Genomic DNA, 20,659 nt, shown 5'->3' on the forward strand with positions numbered 1-20,659 from the left:
TTGTCAGATCCACCTTGAACAATGACTATTGTTCCACCTACAACTGGAAAATTCAACATCACTTTCACTGACTTCAAGAAACCTTGCATCTATATATATATAATATATAAAACTTCCCATGTATTTGCACTGTATGATTTTTGACAACCCACCTAACTTCTTTCTCTCTGCCCTGTATTTCCCACATCTGTAAAACTCTAACAATCTTAACTGTATTGTTACAAGGTTTAAAATTAGCTAATTCATATAAAGCACTTTCAAGTGCCTGATGATCCACGACTGTTAACTGTTATTACTATTATATGGTCAGATATCTTGCTCCAAAACCAAGAGATTAGCAAAGCCACAGTCACTATGAGCAAGAATAGATGCCAGGAATAAGTGGGGAAGGGTATCTGAGTAGGGGCCAAATTACTAAGTAGTCAGTTCATTAATGGTTTTACATTAAGATGACTTTTACAGCCCTATGCAACCTCCTGAATGTGGGGTTCCAGATACCAAGTACTCTGATGAAAAGGATTTCATCCCCATCCCCGGTACAATAGAGCATAACAAGTACTATCATATGGGTATACACAACGTCCTACAAAAGTTCAGAAGGGGCATAAAATCTGCCATGAGGAAGGGGGTGAAATCAAGACAGGCTTGTCAGAGGCACTGTTTGAGTAAAAGTGAGATGAAGGAGGTAAGAAAGTTATTTCAAAGAGAGGTAACATGATGTTCAGTGATAGTAGCAAAAAAAAAAAAACAAAACAACCAAAAAGTAGATTCAGGGCTTTAAGTGCTAAGAATCTGGAGATGTAGACAGACACTAGATTATAGAGAGCATTGTAAACCATCCTAATAAGGCCGACCTTTATCCTCAGGAAAATAGGGCGTATCTAAAGGATTTTAAGCATGAGGAAGATAGTATCAAAATTGAGTGCTTGGTTAAATGACCCATGAGGGCAGGGTTGTGTCTGTCTTGCACAGCACTGTCTCCCAGCCCTGTTTCTTCTGCAGTTTATTCTCATGAATAATATGCAATAAGTAGCTAAAGTTATTTTTTCTCAAAAACTGCTAATAAGAGAAAATGTCAAAAGGTGAGGCCTAAAGAAAAGGCAATCTCAGTACCATCTGCTGAATCATCCTTCTCTTGCTTAATGACTCATGATGCTTCCTTTACCATGCAGTATATATTTGTCTTAAATGGGCTAATCTGAACTATATTCCAAAAAAAGTGTATTTTCCTATATAAATTGAAGTGAACAAAAACGGCTATTTCATTCCATGGACCCATACATCTATCTCTGAATCAGTTTCTCTGTATTTTAATTATTATAACTTTGTAATAGGTTGTTTACTCACTATTCAGAAATATTTTAAAACAGAACAGATATCCACTGATTTAAGATTATCCTGATTACAGAGAGGAGGATACTTGGAGACTTTGGTTCTTCTAGAAGCACCCTGGAGAAGGGCAAGGAAGAAAAACCTAAAGCATAAATCAAATTCTTGGATTATATACTTAGTCTAAGGATTTATAGTCAATAAAAACAAAGAGTAAAGTTAAACTGAAATCACTGCTCTTTACCTGTTTCTCTCCATATATCAATAAGCACATGGACAGCAAGGAGACAGTAATAGTCTGAAAATTGCAATTCGGTTTTCAAACAGGATTTCCCTATAGGGAAAAAAAAAATCATATCTGTATTTTAAGATTTGTTCAATTTTACTGCCCCAAAGGAGTTTTTTTAAAGCAAGAAAGTGACAGGAGGAAGAAGAGAAAAAGAGGAAAAGAAACTAATAAGAATGGAGTAAATACCAGAAGAAAAATATAAGCCATGAATCAAAAGAGTCAAAAGGAGGTGAGACCACACTCAGCTGGAGCAGAAGGAAGGGCTCCAGAATAGCGGTGGTATTCCAAATGGTCCCACAAGGAGAGCAGCAAGATTTGGAAGGTTTTAGGTGAAGAAAAGAACAGAATCCAAGAGCCATGTACAACTAATGTAATATTATGCTCATTACTTCACCTAATTTTTTAGAATACAGTTAGAGAAATACTAATATCATCTAGTCAGATAATTTATATTTTATCACACATATCTAAGCAATCTGAAGATCATCTACTTCTAAACTAAATATTTATCTCACAATTTACAATTCTTTTTGTTCATTTACACAGTCTATATATTTAGAATATTAAGGCCTATAAGCAGAAAATATGACAATTATCATAAACTCTGCAATTCATCTGAGCCCCACTGTGGTAAAGAGTTGGCTGGCCAGATCAGGAAGAATATGGATATCTGGGAGCCAATTATAATTTTTAAAACTCCAAGCTTAAGAAAGGCTTTGCATTTTATTACCTGGATAGTGTTCCCACTTGACAAAATGTTTTCCTTGCCAAAAGCATTACAAGAGCATGCTATGAGAGATAAAAAACTGACTTCTAAATCTTAGCAGATCAGGGAACTACTGCACATTTTGAAAGGCTGCTCACCAAATTCTAGTCCATGCTGGTACCTTAACATCAATTCTCTGACCACACTCAATTTCTGATTTTTATCCATCATGTGGTACAAGCCAAGTAACCTCGTCAGCTGCACCACACACAAATGTTGCTGCAGAGCTCTGATGTCAGCAGGCAGTGCCAGCTTATCCTCTGTTGGTGTTGACAAAGGAACAACTCCAAGTAACTGATTAATAAACTGCAAAGTTGAAAGAAAAACAAAGAAGTACAGGTCTCAAAACAGAACTAGTCTTTAGTAGGCCACAATTAACAAATACTGAAATGGTCTAGAAAAAGGTATCAAGAAAAAATACAAATTAAAACCCCTTTAGTATACCATTTTCTATCTACCAAAATTGCCAAAACAAAAACACTTCTAACAGCACACAGTGCTGGTAAAACTCCAGTGAAACTGGTACACGCATTCATTGCTGGCCAAAAGTATTATGTTAATACCATGTAGTATATGCACTAAAAGATTAAAAGAACTGTGAAAATGTTTCCTAAATTACAACACATTGACATAATATGTAATGTAGCAATGAAAAGTTTAATTAGGAAGACTGTAAAAGAGAACAATTACCCCAAAACAAACCTATTATATTGATATACTACAAATAAATTCTTAAAGGAAACATTATACATTGAAAGGAATGGTTGTCCTGTCAATAGCCTTAAATTGTTTTTTTGATTAAAGCTTTAATTTTGAGATAATTATAGATTTGCACGCAATTGTAAGAAATAACACAGACAGATCCTGTGTACCCTTCACCCAGTTTTTCCTAATGGTAACGTTTTTTTTCTTTCCTGTGGCCGTACCGCACGGCATGTGGGATCTTAGTTCCCTGACCAGGTATTGAACCCATGCCCCCTGCAGTGGAAGCGTGAAGCCCTAACCACTGGACTAACAGGAAATTCCACCCCAATGGTAACATCTTGCAATAAAATGTTTTTAATTCTCTAAATTCGGTATAAATTTTTAAGAACACCAGTTCCACAACAAGTACAGCTGCAATATTGGCAAAAGTGAGAAGGGACTCCTGCATCACGTACAGGGTGTCTGTTTAAACTTCCCACATGGTCGTATACTATACTCTGCAGCTGTTAGGATGTGAGAGAATGCTTGGGCAGCACGAGTCTGGGGTTCTAAAAGGTGTTTATGGACGGGAAGTGCAGCCAAGGGGTCACTGGCATCACCCTTGTGTCTTCCCTATATTTTGTGATCCAAAACTAATAAATTATTTTTAAAGCAAAAAAACAGTTCCAGTTACACATGTATTAAACACAGGCTATTTTCACTCCCTTCCAAGACCCTATTAGGATGACAGTAAAGAACAAAAAAGGAATCAACCCAAAAGGATCAAGAACATGTGAAGAGATGACAGCAAATAATAAACATTAACAAGATTTCAAAAGATAAAAAGCAGCAGGGCAGGTGGTAAGTAATAACCAATGTATAGGACCAAGAAAGCTGAAATCCAACAGTATGAATGGGGAGACCACCAATAAGCAGCAAGCCTCTTCCAGCCACAGAACCTTGGAAGACTCAGAAATTAAGGGCAAGAGGTACGTCTGAAAGCTAAAGTGCTGGTGGGACTGAAACAGAAGAATTTGCTAAATTCTAAGAAATTAGACCCCTTCCCAAGCTCCCTGACTGACTTCCTAAACCCAGCAGAAGCCACGGGTTTTCTTTACCCCCAGGAGATACTGAACCAGAGACAATGTAGACTCAAGGGGAGAATGGAACAGATCTATTACCTCATGTTTCAGAATACACTAAGAGGAGTTTTAAACGTTTGTGGTTCTGTCAGATTGATTGGGGTGAACTGAACAAAAAAATACTAACTCCAAGAAAGAAAGTTAAGAAAGGTAATCTCCATATACAAAGTGGCTCAGCTGTGAATATTTAGTCATTAAAATATAAATACTGCATAATTACTAAACTATACTGGGGGAAAAGTAGGTAAGGGGAGAGGTGAGTTCATAACAATGAACGAAATTATTGCCTTCCACAGTAAGATACCAATAGATGAAGACTATAACTGTAAAAATAAACAAATAGCTAAATAAGCCTATAATTTAGAAATATGGAGTTAAATAACAGAAGAAGCAGTTAAGGGTTGAAAGTGATTTGCCTGTACAGAGCCAGAATCAGGGCTGGAGAAGGCAAAGAGCTGCAATTGTTTTTCAATATAAGCCTTGTAGCACTATTTGAATTTTTCAATTTTATATATGTAATTTTTGGAAACAAAAATTAAATTAAAATAAAAATCCTACTCAACATGCAGTTTCACATCTGTAATGACTTTACTTCAATTTTCTACAATTGTATGAATTTTAATTTTAATTATTATGATCAGATAATCACATTTGTAACAAAGAAACTGTGGCACTAGTGTTCATGTTTTTGATTAAATGCCTATATAATTTCTCTTGCCAGCTCTTCCATTCTTGTAAGCCATTTTACAGGTTTTGTCATGTTCATTTGCTATTCTAGTCTGTACAGTTTCACTGCTACACAAAAAGCTTCTTTAAAAACTGGAATTATTTTATTGTTAGCTTAAAACCCCAAGGCAAAGGAAACAAAATATAAAAACGTCTCTATGGGTGAGCCTCTTCAGGATAACTGGACTCAAGGGCCCCCTCTTAGGGGGCCAGTCCCATTTTAGAATGTGTCTCCTAATTCATTGGGACAACAGTTCTCAGTCTGAACCTTACTTGGACAGTTTGCAATCCTCTGACAAACATACTGCTGAGTGGCAGGATTTTTAGCTATTGAAGTCATCCTACATTTAAAAAGTTGTGGCAGCAAAATTACCCCTCTCAATTAAAAATTTACACAGGACTACAAAACTCACTGCAACAGCTTTAAATCCTTTGTCTCACTGAACAATGACCACCTCATCACTGCTAGTATTTCACTATTTCTAGAGGGTTCCTCCCAGTAGATTATTAGTATATGGGGTCACAGAGGTGATCTAAGATTTTCAAACATGCCAATAAAGTAGAGCTTCTGGTGCTAAAATTTATGCTAGCAAACCTATATGAATCTCAGCTAAATGCAATATAAGCATTCCTCTAATGCTTTCCCATCATTTGATGCTTTAACTTACAAGACAGTAAGCACTATAAAACATGATCAATCATTCCTTACCTTAGCACTTAGCACATAATATGTGAGACAAACACTTAGTGAATGAATCTCTCCCATGTGGTTTTATTTTCTGCTTAAATCCCTCCAGTAACATGAAACTCACACACTGTGTTTTTTAGAGAATTGTGACTATAAAAAAGATCTTTCTCTCACTAAGCCAAATTCTTAATTTCCTGCAACAACTTCTTGCTGATCCTGTTCTCTTCCCTCTTCTACAGGAGAGCTTTTCAAATTATGAGAAATAAAGTACTCTGTCATCACCATACCAAACCTACCTCTTCCACTCAACCATTTCTCTCTCATAAGCTTTCAAGTCTTTCTATAACCCAGAACCCTCTTTTCTGGATATGTTACAATTTATCTAGAAAACTTCTAAAGCTTAGCCTGTGCCCTATAAGCACAGCAACCCAAGAAGAACTTTTTCTAAATCAAAGTGAACAGTGGTAGTCATTTCAGAATCCAGTAGAGACCACTGGCTCCTTAACAGTTTGGGAATGCACTGCTCCATCTGCCCTAGATGTGTAACCTCAAGACTGCCAAAGTATCAAGTGCTGGTGAACTAAGGATATGGTCACAAAACAAATACTCTAGTCATTGCCACTGTGCTCCCATTGAGTTTCACTCATTCCATATGGGGATGATAGAGGCTTTCTGGAAAAACAGGTTGTGGTAGCCCTGTGACAGGAAGACTTCCAACCTTCACTAATTAGAGTTTTTTATGAGTAAAGCTGACCAAAGTCACAGACTCTCTTGATACATATCAGTATTTCTTTACATGATGTTGATATACATATAACTGATTTACATTGATTCTATCACATCAAAAACTCCCAATAGATGACAATTAACTACAATATGGTACCCAAGCTTAGATCCCAGAAAAGAAAAGGACATTAATGGAAGAGCTACAGAAATACAAATAAAGTCTAGAGGCCAGTTAACAGTGATGTACCAAAGTTAGTTTCTCAGTTTTGACAAATGTACCACTGTAATTTAAGATGTTAATGTTGGGGAAAGCTGGGCGAAGGGTAGAGTATAACCTTCTTTACTATCTTTACAACTTTCCTGTAAATGTAAAGTTATTCCAAAATTAAAGGTTTTTTTTTTCTTTAATTTTATTGAAGTATAGTTGAGTTACAATATTGTATTAGTTGCAGGTATACAGAAAAGTGATTTGGCTATGTATCTTTTTCAGATTCTTTTCCATTATAGGTTATTACAAGATATTGAATATAGTTCCCTGTGCTATACAGTAAATTCTTTTTATCTATTTTGCTATAGTAGTCTGTATCTATTAATCCCATATTCCTAATTTATCCCTTCCCCCCCTCTTTCCCCTTTGGTAACGATAAGTTTGTTTTCTAGATCTGTGACTCTGTTTCTGTTTTGTAAATAAGTTCATTTATATTATTTTTTAGATTCCACATATAAGTGATATATTTGTCTTTCTCTGTCTGACTTACTTCATTTAGTATGATAATCTCTAGGTCCAACCATGGTGCTGCAAATGGCAATATTTCATTCTTTTTTATGGCTGAGTAATATTTCACTATATATATATATATATATATATATATATATATATATATATATATACACACACACACACACACACATCTTCTTTATACACTCATATGTTGATGAACACTTAGGTTGCTTCCCTGTCTTCACTATTGTAAACAGTGCTGCTATGAACACTGGGGTGTGTGTATCTTTTCGAATTAGAGTTTTCATCTTTTCTGGATATATGCCCAGGAGTGGGATTGCTGGATCATATGGTAGTTCTATTTTCAATTATTTAAGGAACTTCCTACTGTTTTCCATAGTGGCTGTACCAATTTACATTCCTACCAGCAGTGTAGGAGGGTTCCCTTTTCTCCACACCCTCTCCAGCATTTATAATTTGCAGACTTTTTGATGAATGCCATTCTGACTGGTATGAGGTGATACCTCATTGTAGTTTTGATTTGCATTTCTCTAATAATTAGTGATGTTGAGCATCTTTTCATGTGCCTGCTGGTCATCTGTATGTCTTCTTTGGAGAAATGTCTACTTAGGTCTTCAAGTTTATTTTTTTTTAATCTCTTAGATTTAGAGTCTCAGACTGCTTCAGCAAGAATGAATCATGATTTGACATAATCAGCAATTAACTGCTACAGTTTTGAGCAAATCAGAGACAAGATATTAAAAGGAAAGTCCACTGGACTTCATCAAACTTTAAAACTTTGCTCTGAGAATTCCCTGGAGGTCCAGTGGTTAGGACTCAGTGCTTTCACTGCCGGGGCCTGGGTTAGATCCCTGGACGGGGAACTAAGATCCCGCAAGTTGCATGGCATGGCAAAAAAACAAAACAAAACAAAAAAAACCAACAACTTTGCTCTGCAAAGGATCCTGTTAAGAGGATGAAAAGACAAGCTACAGACTGGGAGAAAATATTTGAAACCAAATATCTGACAAAGGACTTGTATCTAGACTATCTAAAGAACTCTCAAAACTCAACAGTAAAAAAACAAATCAACTAGAAAATGAGCAAAAGACAATAACAGACACTTCACTGAGGAGAAAATACAGATGGCAAATTAGCACATGAAAAAATGTTCAACAGCATTAACCATTAGGGAAATGTACATTAAAACCATAATGAAACATCACTACACACTTACTAGAATGGCTAAAATAAAAAATAGTGACAACACCTAATGTTGATGAGGATGCAGAGAAACCAGATGACTCATACATTGCTAACGGGAATTTAAAAGATATAGCCACTGTGGAAAAGTCTGGCCATTTCTTTAAAAAACTTTAAAAAAACGTGCAGCTACCATAAGACCCCACAACTGAACTACTGGGCATTTTTCTCAGAGAAATGAAGACTTAGGTTCCCATTAAAAAAAACCTGCATACAAACGTTCACAGCAGCTGTATTTGTAACAGCCAAAAACTGGACACACCCACATGTTCTTCAACAAGTTAAAGGAATCATGGTACATCCATACCATGGAATACTATTCAGCAATAAAAAGGAATGGACATGGTACACGTAACAACATGATGAATCTCCAGGGAATTATGCTAGTAAAGAGAGTCAATCTCAAAAGGTTACAAATAATATGATTCCATTATATAACATTCTTAAAATGACAAAATTATAGAAATAGAAAATATCAGTAGTTGCTGAGGGAGAGGGATGGGGAAAGGAGGAGATACAGGGAGGTGGCTGTGGGTAAAAAAATGTAGGGATCACATGGAAGGACCCTGGTGGTGAAACTACTATGCATCTTGTCTAGGTGATGGTCACATGAATCCATACGCACTAGATACGGCACTAAATATACACACACAAACACACCACACATATACACACAAATGAATGCATGTAAAATTGATGACATCTGAATAAGGTCAGTGGATTTTATCAATGTCAGTTTCCTAATTATGACACTATATTATAGTTATGCTAGATCTTACCATTGGGACAAAGTGAGTTAAAGGTATACAGATCTCTCTGTATTATTTCTCTTACAACTGCATGTATATCTACAATTATCTCAAAAAAATATATATATACACATACATACATACATACATACACACACACACACAGAACAGAAGAATCCAATTATCTACCAGGGGCTTATTCTCATTGCAGCTCAACTTTACAAGAAATCATGCCTTTAATCTGATAGCACCTAGACTACTTGGCTTGATAGAGCAATATCTTGATATCTCATGTTCACCACTTTCACCCATTTTAGAAAGGAAACCCAAACACTTAACCTAGTTGCAATAAATACAGGTACCCAACAGAACTCTGCTTACTTTTGTACATTGTGTAGCAGGCAAGAGGTCAACAAACACCTTGAGGTCTGTGAAACAACAAGGTTTATCCCCAAACTTTTTAAAATACTGGAACATTAATTCTTCTGGATCACCTAAGAGAGAGGGGGGGGAAATATCACTAAATTATTCATGGACTGAAGCAATCTCTAATTTAAGTGAGAAGTCTGACTTGAAAAACATTTATTTCAATTAAATGAAAATTTTGCTTGAGTGAGAATGAGGATGACAATGAGGGCCGGAAGATAGCTTGCCAGTTTAAAAATAAATACTAAAAAGGAGGTGAATCTTGCAAACTCAGTTTACCTGTTATTACACTGAGGAAATGTGAAGTTTTTCATTCAATTAAAGTTTAAATAGTTTAAAAGTTTTCATTAAAGTTTAAATACTTAAGTTTATATGCAAACATTAAACAAACATGCTTTTCTCCACAACAGTTCCTGAACTACTTAACAAATATCAAATATATATTAACTAAATGAAAGGTAGTGTTTGTTAACAGGCACACCAACAGAAGAGAAAATAAATGGGAAGAGCCACAGGCCAATAACTCCAAAGTCACTCACTATGGAAAATTTAAACCTGGATATGCAGAAAGCTACCAGTTCATTGTATTTTTCCTCAAATTAAAAATAAAAATAATAAAAGTAAAATACTCTCAAATTGGACTAGATTTAGGAAGCAGAGATTTTTAACAAGGTCTCTGTAAGATTTTAGGTCTTGGTTCCTGCTCACACATTTCTGGGAACAGAGATTCCATGGCTTTAATTAGATTCTCACAGGCCTCTGTGATCCAAAAGAGACTAAGAATCACTCACTGGTCTGGTAAAAAAAAAAAAAAGAAAAAAAAATTTTTTGTGTGTGGAGACAAATTTGTAAGATTCACCAATTTGTAAGATTCAGGCTGGTGAAAGAGAAGAGAAAGACAAGGGATGAATATAGGAAGTGTAAAAGCAGATCCAAATAGTTTTATATCCAGCTTTGGAAAGAAAGCAACTCTTTTTTATTTTTTTTTGGCCACATCAGGTGGCTTGTGGGATCCTAGTTCCCCGACCAAGGATCGAACCCAGGTCCCCTGCAGTGGAAGCACGGTGTCCTAACCACTGGACCATCAGGGAAATCTGAAGAAAGCAATTCTTTGCAATATACTTTAACAATATTTTGCTGAAGGTCACATAAAAATTTTCATCTGCAATTCTGAAACAAACACCAACTAAAGTGATTGAGGTAGACCCAAAGAAAGAAGTCAACATAAAATTCAAAATTGGTTGTGAATAATCTACATAGGGAATGACAGAGAGATAGCCACAGTTAATTTTAAAATGAGCTGCAAAGAACATTAATTACATGATTAAAATGGACAAAGATGTTCTAGGATAGGTTTTAGGTATTGAGAAGTGCTCATCATCTCAGGACAACTGGTCCCTAAAAAAACCTGCTTAAAGTTAATCAACTTTTAATGAGAACTAAATTTCTACAATGATGAGTGGGAAAAAATGTTTTCTTTGGAGCTTTATCTTAAAAACATGAAACTAAAAAAATTTTAAAGTTTATTCTCCTAAACTTAAAAAATTTAGGGTATAATTAAAACTAAAGCTAATTCTTAGTATGAGCAAAGAATTACTGATTTTGGGGGGAGTGGTGCTTTCTTCCCCACAAAACTGTGAATTAGTACAATATGACAACATTTACTTCCTATGCAGTAAGCTCAAAAAGAACCATTTTACAAAAACCTCTAAGGGCTTCATCAAATTTCCTGAAGGCCTCTCTTAATGCTTTACTATCCAAATCATACTTTTCTCCCATCTTGTCATTGTCCTAATAAATTTTCTCCTCAACTGTTAACTGCTCTAACTCTGCCAGATGTTATTTCGTCAATGGTTTTATGAGTGCTTAGAGTAGATTTTCAAGAAACCTTTCATTCACTTCTTGAAATGCTGAAACTTTTATAAAACTGGCTATTTACTTTGAAATTGATTTTGACATTATTGCTGGGTCAGCAAAAGAGCGCCTGACAAAGACTCTGATGGAATAGGGAGAGATGCTAAAGTTAAGCCGAGTTGCATGTGTGATTGAGGGCTAATTTTATAAGTGATCCATTCATTAGTTAATATTTTCAGGTTATGAAGACATTTGCTTCTCAAACACAACTTTATCACTGTAGGCTTCAGAGAATAGATACTGCACTTGGGTACTGAGGGCATCCCTGTATCTTCTCCAGGGTTCCCAAATATCATTACAGCTTCTTACCCAGTTTGTACTCATCATTAAAACCTTGACGTCGTAAACGTCTAATCAGCTCCAGTTTAGCTAGATGTGGTCCTCGGAGATGGCGAGAATTTTTAGATTCTTCTGTTATCCGATCTTCTATAAATCTCACAGCCTCTTCTGCAGAATAATGTACTTCTCCTTCTAAAGAGCTAGGTATAAACACATGAAAAAGGTATTTTGTGCCTCTATTGTCCATCCTAAAACTTAAAGTCAAGCCAAATCGATTTCAAGAAACAAATTAAAAATAACAAAGTACTTTGATAATTATAAAACAACACAAATTAGAATAAAAGAGAAATATGAGCATATTCTGACAGTTAACATGGCATATGATTCCTCCCAATTTTGGCATTTGATTATTGCAGAGTGACTAACCACCTCTACCTCTTTCTTAAAAAAAGAGTGAATAATTTTGCATATATAAAATATTACCTAATTAAAAACATAAGTAAATTTATTGCTAGAAAAAATGAGGCTGAGAAAAATTAGGTGACTTACTTAATATTATAAAATAAGCCTCAGTTCATAATTGGTATCATAAATCCTATTTTGTTATTCACTTTTTTAAAAGAGCCCATTTATATTTATTGTGGTATTGCCTGTAATAGCCCCCAAAACAGGAAGCAGCAACAATACAAGTATCTATCAACAGCAGACAGATTAAATGAATTTGGTACATTTCTAAAATGGAGTTCTCTTGGGCTTCCCTGGTGGCGCAGTGGTTGCGCGTCTGCCTGCCGACGCAGGGGAACCGGGTTCGCGCCCCGGTCTGGGAGGATCCCACATGCCGCGGAGCGGCTGGGCCCGTGAGCCATGGCCGCTGAGCCTGCGCGTCCAGAGCCTGTGCTCCGCGACGGGAGAGGCCACAACAGAGGGAGGCCCGCATACCACAAAAAAAATAAAATAAAATAAAATAAAATAAAATGGAGTTCTCTTAAGTCATTAAAAAGAATTAATCAGATCTGTATGCACCAGGGAGGATCCCACATGCCGCGGAGCGGCTGGGCCCGTGAGCCATGGCCGCTGAGCCTGCGCGTCCGGAGCCTGTGCTCCGCGACGGGAGAGGCCACAACAGAGGGAGGCCCGCATACCACAAAAAAAATAAAATAAACATACCACAAAAAAAATAAAATAAAATAAAATAAAATAAAATAAAATAAAATGGAGTTCTCTTACGTCATTAAAAAGAATTAATCAGATCTGTATGCACCAGAAAGATGCCCAAGACACACTTTAGGGGGTGAAATACGAAGTTGTAAACTATTACATCTAACATAATTGCAGTCTTATGTTAAATAAGAATAATTATGTTAGTATATGCATAATATAAATAAATCTGGAAGAAAAGACACCAAACTGCCTTTTCCAAATAAATCTGGAAGACACCAAACTGTTATCAAGAGTTATTTCTGTGTCAATTACATCTCAATAAAACTGGAAAAAGAAAAAAATCATCCTGGGATGATAGGAAAACTAGGAACTAACACTTTCCACACCATACATTTCCGTACTAATTTAAGATTTTTACAATGAACACGTATTTATTTTAAGATTTAAAAACGGAAAAAATGTCTTGCTTTGAAAGGGATACATTATTGAGACAGAAAAAGAGAATTCAATTAGGCTTACAATGAAATCATTTTGCTACACCATACTAAAAAGTGTTGTAATTCAGGAAAGAAGACAACTTACTGTTCACCTTCAGCAGGAGGAGTCCAGGCTTCTTCAATCAGTCGAAAGACAGAATCGAAATAAGTCAGATAGAACTGCCAGTCATCTGAGCTAAAATCAGATTGAATGGTGCACACAGGATTAAACCCAAGTTGTGACAAATCTGCCTGAGGAACCATGTTATTCAACTTATTTTCTAAGTTATATTTTAGTCTTTACTAGGAGAAGCCCAACCTTCCCTCTGGGTTTCTTCTACAGCCCTAAAAGGGCAACAACTCCAGAGGCATTTTCAAGAAAATACTCTTTCCTTCAATAAAATGACCAGGTCTAAAAAACTAATATTCTCAGGACTTCCCTGGTGGCCCAGTGGATGAGACTCTGCACTCCCAATGCAGGAGGCCCGGTTCAATCCCTAGTCGGGAAACTAGATCCCACATGCATGCCACAACTAAGAAGTCTGCCTGCCACAACAAAGATCCTGCGTGCCACAAATAAGACCTGGTGCAGCCAAAATAAAAAATTTAAAAAAAAAAAAGCTCATGCAACCCTTAATAAAAAAACTAATATTCTTAACAGAAAACTCCCCACATTAGTGCTTTCTAGGGGGGCTAAGGGGAGGCTCTCTCTTTTAGACCAATATTGAGTTTGACAAATTAATGACTTTTCAGCATTCATTCTGAATACTTAGCACCCTGGTGGCATAAGTTCCATTACACCTCTTTATTGAAAGATGAAGGCTCATTAAAAACTTAAAAAAAAATATCCAGAACACACAACTAAAAGATTTCACTTTATGCCCAGAAATCTCAAAAGATATAGACAAAAAAAATCAATGGTGAGACCTGAAAGCCCCACTCCAGTCTCATAGTCCAAAAAGAAGCATCTACTTACTTTTTCAGTAAGAGGCGCCGAGAAAGGGCATTGCACTCTGGCCACCTGCTCAGCTTCTTGTACATAGCCATGCATTTATTTTCCCGACTCTGAATCTCACTTGTTAACTTCTCTACAATTAAAAGTTATAAAAGTTGGTAAGCTGGTTTCATTTCTGCTCAGAAACCAGAACAAAATCCATATACAAGAAGGAAACTGTCACATTTTCTTATTCACTCTCTTAGAAAATGGGACCACTATTAGATACAAACTACTATCTCACTAAAGATTACTTTCCTGAAAGGAAAAATCGTATATTTCTGATACTAAGCTTTTTAATCCTTTTTTTCTGTAAAATACAAGGATCCAGAATGTCTTGAGTTGAGGATCTAGTATGTGGGATACACATAAAAATCCCAACAGCATCTAAGGACTGGTATATTTAGACCTGATATATTTAGACCATAGACAGACCATCCATACACTTCCAAAACATTGAATAAGCTTGGACTGGAATGAGATGAGAAAGGGGAGATGTTATGAGGAAGATAAAAAAAGAACAGAGATGAATCAAACTCTTCCAACAGTTGGGAACAAAAAAACTAGGACTATATTTCTGACCAAATTAGATATGCCCTGTCCTTTTAGAATGGTTTAGCAGATTAAGGATGCCAACAATTACATTATGAATTTTCTATAGAGAATCTAAATTGTAACTATCCATACAACTACAACCTAACTGAATAAAAACAGAAAGTTGACTTGTACCCACCTGCAAGGAGGGTAAAGTTAGAGAGTAACATTAAAAATAAAAACAAAAACAAAACTCTTCCTACATTTTATATAATTAAAGTAGTTAACTCAGTTACTATTACAGTTTTGTGATAGCACAAAGTCTAGTAAAAGATATACATACTTGTAAAAAACAAAGTTTTTCTAATGGCTGGACCTAATGAGAGTTCTGAGGCTACTCATCTACAGTTAGTTACTCCCAATAACCATAAAGGCACGATTAAAAAACCAGGGTTGTCAAAACGATAACTGCATTCCCACGAATTTCTCCTAAGGAAATCAAAGATGTGTACATATTTAGGAACCAAGATCTCATAAGTGTCCAAAAATAAGGGAATAGTTAACGCTATCTATAAAGTTCATACAAATCAGTTTTCCAACAACAAAGGAGGAAGTATTTTCACAACAATGGAAAAGAGCTAACTTCTTAACATGTAAAGTACTCTTGCAAATCAATAAGCAGATTAACCAAATTTTTAGAAATAGGAAAAGGATAAGAAAAAGCAGCTCAGAGAAAAAGAAAATATTAATGGCTTTTAAACAAATGAAGAAATAATTATCCTCCCTCATAACTAAATAAAAACTGTAAGGTATGTTTTACCTATCTCATTGAAAAACATAAAAGGTTTGATATGGGACTTCCCTGGTGGGCCAGTGGCTGACTCCATGCTCCCAATGCAAGGGGCCCGGGTTCGATCCCTGGTCAGGAAACTAGATCCCACGTAACACAACTAAGAGTTCACATGCCACAACTAAAGATCCCGCATGCGGCAAGGAAGATCCAGCATATGGCAACGAAGACATGGCCCAGCCAAATAAATAAATAAATAAATATTTTTTTTAAAGTTTGATCTAACATTTTGATAATATAGGTGGGTAAATATGCAAAGAAACAGGCCCTCTTACAATCTAATAGCAAATACAGCTGGTGGAAATGCACACTGTAGCCTCTTAGAGTGCAATTTGGTTTATAGCAAAGATGTTCCTTGCAAATAGCCTAAATACCCCTCAAGGATGAGCTATGTAGTAAACTGTCTACGTTTACACTGTGGAACATTGGGCAGCCATTAAAGAGAGTGAGGTAGTGAGGTATATCTCTAAGACACACTGTTTAGGTAAAAAAACAATGGGTCTAAGAGTATGCAGAGCAAAGGTCACAAACTCAAATGCCTTCATAGGACAGACAGAATAAACATTTAAAAATTTTAAAGAAAAAAATATTTAATAAGAACATTGTGCTGAGTAAGATTACTCTTAGGGTCAAGGTACAGTATGTTCTCAATTGTGGTTTAAAAAAGTGGGGGGCCCCTTTCTGCCTCCACTGCCACCATGGCGCCCAGGAGAAAATTTGTGGTGAAGGGGGGCAAAAAAAAGAAGCAGGTCCTGAAGTTTACTCTTGACTGTACCCATCCTGTAGAAGATAGAATAATGGATGCTGCCAATTTTGAGCAGTTTCTTCAGGAGAGAATCAAAGTGAATGGAAAAGCTGGGAATCTTGGTGGAGGTGTTGTAACAAACGAAAGAAGCAAAAGCAAGATTACTGTAACTTCTGAGGTGGCTTTTTCCAAAAGGTATTTGAAATATCTCACCAAAAAATATTTGAAGAAGAATAACCTATGTGATTGGTTACGCGTAGTTGCTAACAGCAAAGAAAGTTACAAACTGCATTACTTTCAGACTACTCAAGGTGAAGAAGAGGGGCTTCCCTGGTGGCGCAGTGGTTAAGAATCTGCCTGCCAACGCAGGGGACATGGGTTTGAGCCCTGGTCTGGGAAGATCCCACATGCCGCGGAGCAACTAAGCCGTGCACCACAACTACTGAGCCTGCACTCTAGAGCCCGCAAGCAACAACTACTGAAGCCCACGTGCCACAACTACTGAAGCCCGCACACCTAGAGCCCATGCTCCGCAACAAGAGAAGTCACCGCAATGAGAAGCCCACACACTGCAACGAAGAGTAGCCCCCATTCGCTGCAACTAGAGAAAGCCCACGTGCAGCAATGAGGACCCAAAGCAGCCAAAAATAAATAAATAAATTTATTTTTAAAAAAAAAAAAAGATGAAGAAGAGGAGGAAGATGAGGATTAAAACTCAAGTATCTGGGGACCTCCCTGGCAGTCCAGTGGTTAAGACTTCACCTTCCAATGCAGGGAGTGCAGGTTTGATCCCAGGCCAGGGAACTAAGATCCCACATGCCTCATGGCCAAAAAACCAAAACATAAAGCAGAAGCAATGTTGTAACAAATTCAATAAAGACTTTAAAAAAAATGGTCCACATCAAAAAAAAAAAAAAACCAAAACAAAATAAAACAAAACTCAATTATCTGGAATATTTTGTATGAGTTCTTGAATAAAACTTAGGACCCCAAAAGCAAAAAAAAAGGGAAGGGGGAGGGGAAAGATACTACTTTAGAAGGATATACAGAACAGGTAACTGGAGAAGGATGTAGAGGGAAGAGGGTTGGAGATTTGGGGTAAAATCATACTCCTTGAATTTTCTGAATCCACGAATTATTTTCATTCATTCATTCAATCATTCATTCGGCTATGCCGGGTCTTAGATGCGGCACATGGGATCTTCGTTGCCGCGTGTGGGATCTTCCTTGTAGCATGCGGGATCTTTAGCTGCGGCATGCGGGATCTTAATTGTGGCATGCAGGATCTAGTTCTCTGACCAGGGATCGAACCCAGGCCCCCTGCATCATAAACGCAAAGTCTTAACCACTGGACCACCCGGGAAGTCCCCATGAATTATTTTCAACTAAAAATTATTTTTTAAAAATAAATACAGAAAAACCTGAAAGAATCTAAAATGATCGCAAGTGATTTTTTTAAAGTCTTTATATCTTTGTTTCTGTATGTGGAAGAAATTTTCCACAATAAAATTTGTCATGTTTAAATAGGAAAACAACAAAAAAAAAACTTTAAGAAAACTCTACAAATTACCTCCTAATTTTCCTCTGATGACATCCAAGGCTTCCTGGTACTTTCCCAAACGTTCTAGGATCATATAATAAAGTTCAACCTTACAAAAAAAAACAAACAAGAAGTGCAACCACTGAAACTTTTCAATAATAAAAAGATAAGTCATTTGTATGTTTTTAAAAAGCTATCTAACAGAAAAGAACACTATATCTTCAAATAAGATGAAATTAACAGTGAGAATCAGACCATAGTTATCTCTCCTATCTATATCTCAGCAGAGAGTACGTTCTGGAAACATGCAAGAAACAGCTCCTCCACTCATTATACCTAGGCTGGGGAGTTCCAAAGCTTCACATTTACACAAAAGGCAAGGGTGAGGACCCAGTTCTCTAAATGGAATAAAGCAACAGTTCATAATATTGTAACAACATCAAAAACATGCAAATACGAAGTGGGGCTTAAATTACTCACTTCAGCCTCTGCTTCTATCTTGTCCTCTTTTACCATTTTTTCTACCATTCTCTCAGCAAGGGGCAGAAACATTGTTTTTGAGAGGTTTTCATCCTGCGCTGATATAGACTAAAGGAGAAAAGATAAATGTTTGCACTATTTATATTATTACCATGCAGACCATTATTGTGACTCTGGCACATAATTATCAACCCACTATGTCAAATATCAGACCTAATTTGAACTTGCCAAGAAGATACATTAGAGAGTGGTTTGTTTTATAGGAGATTTCTTTACTAAAGATTCTTATCTTATGCATTCTTGAAATACAGAGTTTCCACAATATGACCTAACTTTTAAATATTAGGCCATTCATACATTTTTTTCTAGAAATATGTTAAGAGGGGATATGTTTATACTATTTAGTATATATAAAGGGTACCAGGTATTTGAAGAGTCAAAAACCTTTCAGATGTCTTTTTGAGACCGTCACATATTAGAAGGGAAAATGCCAATTCCTTCTATTTATAGTATGGCTTACTATTAGCTACAGTTACCTTAGCATGATATTAATCATTTTAACATTGCCAAAGATTCTGCTCAGAGCTCATTTACCCCCTGAAAACAACCTTTCAGGGTAGCTATTATGCTTATTTTATAGCTAAACTAAGGTTAAAAGATTCCCCAACATGTCAAGAGACATGGTGAAGCCAATGTTTGAAAGCAGACCTGTCTGAACCCAGAGCCTCTCTGTTCTTAACTGCTACATTTTAACTCCTTCCTCCCCATCCTCTCATACACAGTATCTTATTTTGGTACTTATAGCTGCTATGGGAGATGAGCATCTCCATTCTGCAAAAGAGCAGACTGAGGCTCAGAAAGCAGAAGTGATGAAACAAGGTCACCCAGTTCAATGATCTGTTCAACAACCAACAATAGTGCCTTAAAGACAAACCTCAAGTTAAAATATTAAACATTTCGAGGCTCATACTTGATCAAGTAACCCAGTAATGGATCTAAGATTCAGGGGAAATACACTCTGTGCTACACACAAATAAACCAATATATCAACTCAAAAAGAATACTAAAACTCCTCAACTCAAAAAAATCAACTGACAATATGTCACATCCCTATTTGACACATGCTGCAATACATTACCCAAGATGTTCAGAGGACACATTAAGGACAATTACTATATACAAAAATAAAAACAAATCTCAATCCCATTCTGAATGCCATACTCACTTGCATTATTAAGCTCATCACAGACCAAAAGTAGTAAGGGTTTTTGGGGACAATCTTATATAGAGCCATGCCAGCCTGAAAGACAGAGAACCATAAATACTTAATTTAGAAAACATCATACAGAGGGTAATTAATGACCTAGACATGTGGCAAGAAGTTTCCTAGGAAAATAGCAACATGTTTACATTTGCTGGTTACTGTAAGTGCCTAGTAACTTGATGGATGTTCTCTACAGGATAACAATAGAGGTAATCCCAAAGGTGAATTTTTACAACATCAAGAATGATATTTCACCTTTTGAATCAGATTTTCTCAAACTGAAGCCCAGTGTTCCTAGAGAATACTGCAATCCAATATAGTTCTGGTAGACTACCAAGCAAAAACAAAAGTTGGGTTATGAATGTATATCAATAAACTTTACTGAAGCCATTGCACTAATCAGTTATAGTAAAACAAAGAAATCCAGACAATATATTTAAACTTCAAAATCAGACAAAATTACTCTGACATAATTCAAAAAATAATTCTTAGGTTAGGAAAATATTCAGGTTCTTTCAATATACCATTAATTAGAACTGAACCCTCTCATTGTGAAATGTATAATATGCAAATACTTAGAAGTAGGAACATGGCACAAAGGAGCAAAATAGATCTATTCATGTAAAACTGAGAATCTGTCCATAATTGCCAACTAGTAATCAATGCTAAGAACTCTGTCAGCTAATTATCACAGTTACTATTTTATTTTTTAACCTTTTGCCTATCTTCAATCCGCTTGAAAAAAATATATGGAGCCCCTATTAAGTGGAAGGAAATGTCTATTCCTGCCAAGGATACAAAGATTGAGTCCCGATCCCCAAGGCACTTAAGAGCGAGGGAGGGCTTCCCTGGTAGGGCAGTGGTTGAGAGTCCGCCTGCCGATGCAGGGGACACGGGTTCGTGCCCCAGTCCG

The 20,659-nt window shown here is 36.4% G+C and overlaps 1 protein-coding gene across 4 annotated transcripts in view; it reads right to left on the reverse strand.

Annotated features, from left to right (window-relative positions):
• Positions 1-20,659, reverse strand: part of NAA25 (N-alpha-acetyltransferase 25, NatB auxiliary subunit) — a 79,819-nt gene that overhangs the window by 33,346 nt on the left and 25,814 nt on the right. For 2 of the 4 annotated variants that reach the window (XM_007114339.3, XM_007114338.3), the window contains exons 5-13: positions 19,708-19,782; positions 18,483-18,590; positions 18,033-18,111; positions 14,316-14,427; positions 13,446-13,535; positions 11,733-11,902; positions 9,465-9,577; positions 2,483-2,690; positions 1,574-1,663 (exon numbers count right to left, since the gene is read on the reverse strand). In XM_007114339.3, the coding sequence (XP_007114401.1) occupies positions 1,574-1,663; positions 2,483-2,690; positions 9,465-9,577; positions 11,733-11,902; positions 13,446-13,535; positions 14,316-14,427; positions 18,033-18,111; positions 18,483-18,590; positions 19,708-19,782 (1,045 nt within the window). The remainder of the gene's footprint in view (positions 1-1,573; positions 1,664-2,482; positions 2,691-9,464; positions 9,578-11,732; positions 11,903-13,445; positions 13,536-14,315; positions 14,428-18,032; positions 18,112-18,482; positions 18,591-19,707; positions 19,783-20,659) is intronic. The other 2 variants (XM_055080250.1, XM_055080248.1) reach the window with 2 other exon arrangements.

This window comes from Physeter macrocephalus, chromosome 19 (assembly GCF_002837175.3).
Source record: "Physeter macrocephalus isolate SW-GA chromosome 19, ASM283717v5, whole genome shotgun sequence".
NCBI lineage: Eukaryota > Metazoa > Chordata > Mammalia > Artiodactyla > Physeteridae > Physeter > Physeter macrocephalus.